At 48.5% G+C, this 9,424-nt stretch overlaps 1 protein-coding gene across 1 annotated transcript; it reads left to right on the plus strand.

The window, feature by feature from the left end:
- Positions 1-479: 479 nt before the first annotated feature.
- Positions 480-5,266, plus strand: CUNH19orf53 (chromosome unknown C19orf53 homolog). The gene is made up of 3 exons (XM_019664219.1): positions 480-1,136; positions 1,216-1,271; positions 4,822-5,266. Exons 1-3 carry the CDS (start codon positions 890-892, stop codon positions 4,969-4,971), a joined length of 453 nt encoding a protein of 150 aa, XP_019519764.1. The 5' UTR covers positions 480-889; the 3' UTR covers positions 4,972-5,266.
- The last annotated feature ends 4,158 nt before the right edge of the window (positions 5,267-9,424 follow it).

Consider the following 9,424-nt stretch of genomic DNA (forward strand, 5'->3'; position numbering starts at 1 on the left):
AAGCTGATCTTCCCCCAACCACACTTCTTCCTGGAGCAGGAAGAGCAGACAGAGCCTTTGCTCTTAAAAGCCCAGCAGCTGGAGCTAGGCTACCCAAGTTCATATCCTAGCTCTGCCACTTTTTCTGCTGTGTGATCTTAGCCAAGTCACTTCACCTCTCCATGCTTTGGTTTCTTCATTTGTAAAATGGGGACAATACTAGTCCACCCTCTTAGGTTGCTCTCAGAACTAGATCTAGGGTGACACCTCAGGTGCATTATTTTTAAAGGGGACACCAAAAAGCTTGGTAACCAAGATTAATAATAGTTTCAGGCCGGCCGAGTGGCTCAGTTGGTTAAGAGCTCGCTCAAGAGTTTGAGCTCTGAGCAACAGTGATTCGAGTCCAGCCCGAGCTGAGCAGCCGCTGAGCTGCCAACAGGTAGCAGGATGGCTCAGCTAAAATAATAATAATAATAATAATAGTTTCAATATTTTTAAAAAATCAAAATTAATGCAAAAAAAATCCATGATGAACAAAATACCAAGCTATTAAATAGAGAGACTGGAACCCTATATTTGCATACCTTAGCTCACCCAGGATACCAGCACTTGTTGTTCCAATAAAAGTTTATTTCAAACATTAGGCCGCCAGTCTACAGGCTGTAGTTTAACGAGTTGATTTTTTTTTAATATTAAAATATTTTTAAAGGTCGAAAACACTATCTTGATTACGGAATTTTGGGCACCCTTAAATTCTGCACCAGTAAGTGCCTCACTCACCTCACCCTCGACCTAGACTGAATTTTATGTATGAAGAACATGAAACTGTATACGTTTTACAAAACAAATCAGCGCCCAATAATTCTTAGCTTATAATAAATTCCTTCCAAGTTGATGCGCAACGCTGCGTATGATCAACCACTCTTGGAACTGGCCCTTAAAACCCTTTGCCTCGTTGTCTCCCATGAGCACTTGCGCCCTCCAGCTTCAATGTATCCCATGGTGCCCTGCGCCTTTCCGGCTACAACTTCGCAGCTCTGCCCCTTCCGGCGCATACTCGATCATGGCGCAGGGACAGCGCAAGTTCCAGGCGCGGAAGTCGGGGAAGAGCAAGACCGCGGCGGCTTCGGAACGAAACCGGGGCCCGAGGAAGGGAGGTGAGAAGCGCTTTGGGGGGCCTGAAGAGCGAAGTGGGCTCGGGGCTCCCCTGCCTCACGCGAGCGCGTCTCTCCCCAGGTCGTGTTATCGCCCCTAAGAAGGCGCGCATCGTGCAGCAGCGAAAGCTCAAGAAGGTAAGTGCGAGGGGCGAAGGATGGAATTCGGGACTGGCGCGGGGAAACAGAGATGGAACCTGGTGACAGCGGGGGACCGGGGATGGAGCCTGGAGCTGTCCAGGAGCTAGGGGTAGGGAACCCGGAGGTCTACGGAGGGGTCCAGGGATGAAGCCTGGAACCGAAGAGGGGTCGGGGATGGAGCCTGGAGAACTCGGCCCTGTGAACTTCAATTTTCTGAACCAGGTACAGGAATATAATGTATTCAACGGACCTCGTCGAAACAAAGGTCTGGCCTGCAAAAAGCATTCAACACACGTTAGCTGCTGTGGCTGTTACTGTTCTTTTTAATATAACTCGGGAGGGGAGGGGGCATGGGAAAAGAGTTGAAAACCCCAGCTTTGCAAGAAGGCATGCTGGGTGCAAATAGCAGCTCCATCGATGGCTAATATTTGTTCACCCTGAGCCGCTTACCTGTGAAATATCATAGTGCTTTTTCCCTAGAGTTGTAAGGATTCAATGCCATAGGCCACGTGTAAAGCGCTGAGAACAGCACAGAGCACAGATAAACGTTAGCTATATTGGTTATTTTCATTTCTGTGGTTGTCTTTAAGTGCGGCTTTTTTTATATAGATGGGTAAGGTTGAGCCTATGAGGAAGTTACAGAAAATTAAAACTAGTTTTGGAGTCAGAACTGAGTTCAAATTGTATTCCACACTAACTAGTGTGGAATCTTGAGTGAATTGATCAGTTTCCACAGAGCCTCGGTTGTCTCAGACCTCTGTACCCAGCAGCGTGCTTACCTCCATCTGGGGGTCAGAAGTGGCGCTGTCTCATGAGCATCTCAGACTGGGCATGTTCAAAACCAAGCCTCTGATCCTCTCCTCTCCTTCCCTGACATGATCGTGTTATAGTCTCCGTTCAGGAACACTCTGTCCTTCCGAATTTCAAAATATTAGGGGTCATCCTTGATTCCGCCCTTTTTCTCACATCCAGGTAGGATCCCATCCTTTTTGCCTTTAGGATTAATCTTTACGTTGGTGCAAAAGTAATTGCGGTTTTTACATTGTTGAAATTTGCCGTTTGATATTGGAATACATTCTTAAATATAGGTATGTTATACATCATTTTAATGCGCACTTTATGTTTTTTTGCTAATAACATTACTTGCTGTTTATTTTACACTATGGAAATGATGTTAGACAAAAAGCAAATTCGAGCGATTTTCTTTTTCGAATTCAAAATGGGTCGTAAATCAGTGGAGGCAACTCGCAACATCAACAACACATTTGGCCCAGGAACTGCTAATGAACGTACAGTGCAGTGGTGGTTCAAGAAGTTTTGCAAAGGAGACGCGAGAACCTTGAAGATGAGGAGCGTAGTAGCCGGCCATCAGAAGTTGACAGTGACCAATTAAGAGCAATCATTGAAGCTGATCGTCTTACCAACTACATGAGAAGTTGCATCGACTATGGTCGTTCGGCATTTGAAGCAAATTGGAAAGGTGAAAAAGCTTGATAAGCTGGTGCCTCATGAGCTGACCGAAAATTTTTTAAAAATAATCATTTTGAAGTGTTGTCTTCTCTTATTCTATGCAACAACAGTGAACCATTTCTCGATTGGATTGTGACATGCGATGAAAAGTGGATTTTAGTATGTTCATCTTGTTTGTTTGTTTTTTGTGGAGGGCAGTGTCACTGGCCCTCACATGTGGGATCCGAACCGGGGCCCTCTGGTGTCCCAAACCGGTTCTTAACCATCGTGCCATTCGGCCGGCCGAAAGTGGATTTTATACGACAACCGGTGACAACCAACTTAGTGGTTAGACCTAGAAGAATCTCCAAAGCACTTCCCAAAGCCAAACTTGCACCCAAAAAAGTTCATGGTCACTGTTTGGTGGTCTGCTGCCAATCTGATACACTACAGCTTTATGAATCCGGGCAAAACCATTACATCTGAGAAGTATGCTCAGCAAATCAATGAGATGCACCGAAAACTACAACACCTGCAGCCGGCATTGGTCAACAGAAAGGGCCCAATTCTTCTCGATGACAACGCCCGACTGCAAGTCCTACAACCAATGCTTCAAAAGTTGAACAAACTGGGCTATGAAGTTTTGCCTTATCTGCCATGTTCACCTGACCTCTCACCAACCAACTACCACTTCTTCAAGCATCTCGACAACTTTTTGCAGGGAAAACACTTCTACAACCAGCAGGATGCAGAAAATGCTTTCCAAGAGTTTGTCGAATCCCAAAGCATGGATTTTTACACTACAGGAATAAACAAACTTATTTCTTGTCGACAAAAATGTGTTGATTGTAATGATTCATATTTTGATTAATAAAGATGTATTTGCACCTAGTTATAATGATTTAAAATTCACAGTCCGAAACTGCAGTTACGTTTGCACCAACCCACTTCCCTGACCTCCCCCTCCCCTGGTCCTCCCCACTGTCTTGCGTCTGCAGCCACATCCTCCCCCTCTCCTGCCTCCCCCACCCATCTCCCCATAGCAGCCAGAGGGCACCTGTGAGCACGGAAGGTCAGATCATCTCCCTTCTCTGCCCAGAACTCCGTGGCTCCCAATTTCACTCAGGAAACACCTGTCCTCTACAAGGCCTTGCACACGCTGCCCATCACTTCCTTGCCCTCATCTCTTCCCACTCCCCCTTACGCCCTCCAGCCTCGCTGGCCCTTTAACTGCTGCTCCTCCCTTCATAATTTTTGCCCTGGCTGTTTCCTCTGTCCAGGTTCTTCACCCAGAAATCCACATGACTCCCTCTGAGTCAGAGGTCTGACTTCAAGTGTTGCTTCTCAGCAGCAGCACCTGATGGAAGCCCCACAGCCCCACCCCCACTCGCTAGCCCTTGTTTTCTTTTCTCCGTAGCAGCACTTATCATTTATCATCATTTAACAGTTTATTATAATGTGTCATTGGCATTTATATTATCCCCACATATGCACTGAATGTCAGCTCTGTGAGGGCAGATATTTTTCTGTGTCTTGTTTGCTGTTGTGTCTGTCTCCTGCGCCCAGGCATGTGATGAAGGTCATGGTGCTCATGGTCACTGGAACTTACACAGGCAGGGCAAGGAGGTGGTTTGAAGAATATGATTAAACTACTAGTTTTGGACCCAAATGCACTTGGCTCCCAATCCCTGTGCTTTCACTTGTTCACATCCCTGCCTCTCAGAGCCCCAGTTCACCGTGCAAAGCGGAGATGACATGGGACAGGAGGAGCTGCCCTCCTGGAGGCTGAGATCAGAGGCTCTGGGCATGCCAAGTTCCAGTCTCCCCTCACATGGGGTTCCCAACACTGCAGGAGCCCAGTTTCCCATCTGTGGAATGGGGGTGAGCAGAAGTTTAGAAGCTGAGGTCCAGAGATGAGAAGGGGTTTTTTTGTGTGTGATACCCCAAAGAGTATAAGACAAAAGCAGGACTTAAATCCCAGCCACCAGAGTCTCAGGTGCTGTTTTGCGGGGAGTTGATGACCCAGCCCCAGGTTAGGCCCTCCCTCACTCCCTCCACCTGAGATCCCAGTCTCACTGCCCCGCGGTTGTCCCCTCAGGACCTGGAGGTTGGGATCCGGAAGAAGATAGAACATGACGTGGTGATGAAAGCCAGCACCAGCCTACCCAAGAAGCTGGCACTGGTGAAGGCCCCCGCCAAGAAGAAGGAGACAGCTGCCTCCTCCTCCTCCATCAAGACACCTTCCTAAACACTTGGCCCAGCGGAGACTGTCACTGCAGCCCCCGCCTCCATGCTCAGACCTCTGCAGGTGACCCCATGGGCAGCACTGTGGACAGGAGGAGCCCTGTTCCCAAGAGCCTTGGGTTGCAGCTCTAGCTTCTGGGTAGTGGGGTGGCCTTGCTTGAGCAGGCAACCAGCACATCCATAGTGCATGGCTTCCCTGGGTTCTGACAGCTTAGCAATGGCCCCGAGCACACATTTACCTTCCCAGTTCCTGTGTCCACTGGTTTAACCTGGAGCAATAAACTTCGCTTTGTCATTGCTCCTGCAGTCACGTGTTCATGTGAGCAGGCCAGTGCTGGGGCCACAGGCCAGGTGCACTAACCCGGTTGGCCCCAGCAATTTCTCCAGGACACCAGCCCCATGCAGTCTTTACCTCCTTCCCACCAGGTGATTCACACCAACCTCCTCACTTACCTGCACACCCTCCCCAGACACACCCAGGTCACCCCCTCTGCCAGGGACAAGCCAGATAACACTGGGAACTGTTTTCCCATCCATAGGACAGAGAAGTGTTGACACCACCTGGTAGGGTCACGGTGCTGATTAAACCAGAATGCACTTATGAACTGCTCAGTGACCCCTCTATGAGTATAAAAAGGTCAAAACATCTAGTATTTTCCTAGCGCTGCCTATGGATCAGGGATTGTTGGGGTGTTAACACTGCAGAGCCAGGACGTGAACCCACCACTGGCCGAGTCCCAGTGTGTGCTCTTGGCTGACCATCCTGGGCCTCTCTTCCCACACCAAGATTCTCCTATTCCATCCTGGGCGCTCCCTCCCCAGAATTGTCACTGGTCTGCTGGTCTGGACACCGCCTGTGGAGTCAGCCAGTGTCGAGTCAGCTGGGAGCTCTAGCCTAGTGACCCTTCTCTCCCTGTGTTGGGGGTGAGGGGCAGGTCACAGTTCAGGTCCCAGGCTGGGCCCAGGGAAACTCCAGACTGGAAAGTATCCATCAAATTCAGGCTGTGCTGCCATAATTCCCGATTTTTTTCAAGATGTAAATTAGGATTTTTCTGTTAAATTGCTCTCCTTGCTTTATTTTTTTGTAATTCAAATTCACATATAAAATGGATATTTTAAAGTGTACAGTTCAGTGGCATTTAGTACATTTCACAATGTTTTGTGACCGCCACCTCTATCTAGTTCCAAAACTGTCACCTAAAAGGTGACCCTGTCCCCATTCCCTGTCACTCCCCATTTCCCCTTCCCCCAGTGATCTGCTCTGTCTCTCTAGGTCAGTGGTTCTCAACCTTCCTAATGCCGCGACCCCTTAATACAGTTCCTCATGTTGTGGTGACCCCCAACCATAAAATTATTTTCGTTGCTACTCTATAACTGTAATTTTGCTACTGTTATGAATCGTAATGTAAATATCTTTTTGTTTTCCGATGGTCTTAGGCAACCCCTGTGAAAGGGTCGTTCGACCCCCAAAGGGGTCGCAACCCACAGGCTGAGAACCGCTGCTCTAGGTGTTTGTTGAATGAAGGAATGAATTGTTTCTCCAAGGAAAATTTTGCTTTTCAGTGACTCAGTTACCATCATTCAGTGTATCATCTCGATACAGTACACCCTCCCAGGCTGTCTGATTCATAGCATTAGCATTTTTCTTTGACCAATTTTACAGCTCTGTGAATTGTAAGCAGCTGATAGCAATACCAAACCAATCTTATCTGTAGATTTGCAAATTCCGGCCATTTCAACAGTTCCATTGACAGCCCTCCTCCCCCATGGTGCAACCAATTTGCTTCCATATGTATAACGTTTCACATCTGCCTGGATCCCACATGAGTTCAATAAAAATTTTAACACATGTTCATCTTTATATGTCTGTGAGAGCAGATTTCACCCTCTTAATGAAACTTTCTGTCTGGAATTTGAAAGGGCAAGGGCCAGGACTAGGTGAACTCTGGGTGTCTTCTGGCTCCTCCCTCAGCCCCCAGGAGGTTCCTCAAACCCCAGCCAATCCTCCTGCCCGTTTCCTGGCAGACCAAGGGTTCCCTTTGTCCCTCTGATGCCTGTCCTTTGAGGAGGACCCCAGGGGCAAGGAAAGGCATTCAGGTGTGACAGGTATGGGGTCTGGAATGTCAACCCACTTGTTCCCCCATTACCCCACCCCCTCAGACTCCCCAAACAGCCACATTTTTCCCTGAGGCCACTACCCTGCGTGACTTCCTCTATCCTTTCACCTGTCCACAAACCCCGGGTTAATACTGAAGCTAAAAGCCCCAAACTGGAAAACCCCACACCCTGCATTCTATGCCAGTTTCTGCCACTTCCTGTCTCAGCAAGTCCCTTCACCTCTCTTGATCCTGTTTCTGCGTCTGTTAAATGGGGATCTAACACCCCTCCCTCTGGAGAATTTGGGAACCTGAGGGCCAGGGGACTTACAGGTGTGATTATGAGCTGCCCCTGTGTCCTGGGGGCAGGAGGGAGCCCAAGTTCCACCTCTAGGCCTGTCCTCTCTGCCTGTCCTCATGGGCCTCTCCCCCAGGGACAGGGCAGTCATTACGTGTGGCTTTTCAGACACGGTTATTATTCCTCAAGCCTTCTCCTCTCCTGCCTCCACCTTCCCCTCTGCCCGGAATGCCCGTTTTTCCTGGCAGGGCCTTGACACTTTGCCCATGAACTTGTGTTCCAAAAGAAAAGAAAAGAAATATAAGAACAAATATTTCCAGCTGGTCAGGCCAGAGGGGCTGCTGGGACCAGGAAGTGAAACTGCCTTGGCTGGTTTCCTGCCTGAGTCAACAGGGGCATGGGGGTGCTGCAGGGGGCTGGCAGAGGGAGGGAGCCTCGAAAAGTTAGAGTGCGGGTGGCCACAGAGCTTGGGAGCCTTGTCCCCCCTCAGCTCAGTGTCTAGGGTTGCCCCATTTCCCGTGAGTTTTGGGTCAGGAGCTGTGAATGCCTAGACAGTGAGCTCACGGCAGGATGGCGAGATAAATGTGGCTTCTATTTCCCTGAAGCTCCAGCTTGCTGGCTGCACTGGGAGAGGGGGCCACTAGGGTAGCTGGAACCCCCTTCCCAACCTCTCCTTTCTTAAAAGTGTTTCTAGGGAGAGAGCAGGCTTGAAATAGACCTAGAGACTTCATCCTGAGGGCACGCCCATCTTCCCAAGGGCCTTTCTGACCTCATACATCCTCGCTGATCAGAGATTCTTTGTGTGGCCTTGGGCAACTTTCTGACCCTCTCTGAGCCTCATTCCCCTTATCTGTAAAATCAGGGATCAAAATAGAATCTTGGTGTATCCCAAACTCTGTGCATTTGATCCCCAGCTGATGTGGCAGGACCAGCCCACCCACCCAGGTTTGAATGCTGTAAACTTTGGGCAAGTCACCTGAACTTTCTATACCTCAGTTTTCTCATCCATGAGATGGAGATGATGACAATATTAGTATCTGTTGTTAGAGAGTAAAATAAAACATCCTCACCCTGTGATAACATTCTCTATTTCTTCTAAACATCCTCTCTTCCACTGGCCAGGAGTGACTTCCCTGATTCAGAAACGTTGGACTCCATCTGAAGCATCCTCAGAGACAGAGACCTGGGCTTAGCTGACACAGCCATGTCCCAGATGCTGAATGAAGGGGGCCGCTGGGAAAAGCCCCACCCTGGGTCCTGTTTGCAAGGGGAGCATCTGAAACATGATTTGAGGAAGTCCTGCCTGCCTCTCCCCCCACCTCAGGTACTCCTTCCCGGTGGGTCTTTTTCTCAAATCCTTTGCAAGAAAGGGACACTCCAGTAAGTTTAGAGCTTCCCAATCTGGGTGTGCTCAGGCAAGGACTCCACCTCTTCAAGCCTCAGTTTCCTCATTAGAGAAATGAAGACAAGATCCCCACTTTGCAGCTGTTGGAAGGCTTAAATGTGATATATCTAAAAAGCTAGGGCAGTCAGTACACTATTATTGTCATTATGACAGGCTCTAGAAATTACAATGCAAGTCACATATGTAACTTCAAATGTCCTGATACCACATAGAATGGAGTAGAATAGAACAGAATGGAATAAAATGGAATGCAATAATAAAATAAAATGAAACAGGAGGAATTCATTTTAATAATTTTATTTAACCCAATCTAAAATATTATTTCAATGTCTAATCAATATAAAAAATTCCTAATAAGAACTTTTACGGGCCTGCCGAGTGGCGCGATGGTTAAGAATTGGCTTGGGATGCCAGAGGGCCCCGGTTCGGATCCCACATATGAGGGCCAGTGACACTGCCCTCTACAGCTAAGATGCTGAACAACATCTCAACACACGTAGGCTGCAGCCCCTGTGGCAGTGGGTTGCCATGGGCTACTGTGTGTAGCCAGCAGCTAGCCTGAGCAGCCGTCCAGAAGCCGGTGAATGATCTGCCTCGCCCAGGAAGAGCACAATGATGGTGCCAACTTGGGCCAGTGAAGCAACATCCTCCACAACTA

Source organism: Hipposideros armiger, unplaced genomic scaffold (genome assembly GCF_001890085.2).
Source record: "Hipposideros armiger isolate ML-2016 unplaced genomic scaffold, ASM189008v1 scaffold_417, whole genome shotgun sequence".
Taxonomy (NCBI): domain Eukaryota; kingdom Metazoa; phylum Chordata; class Mammalia; order Chiroptera; family Hipposideridae; genus Hipposideros; species Hipposideros armiger.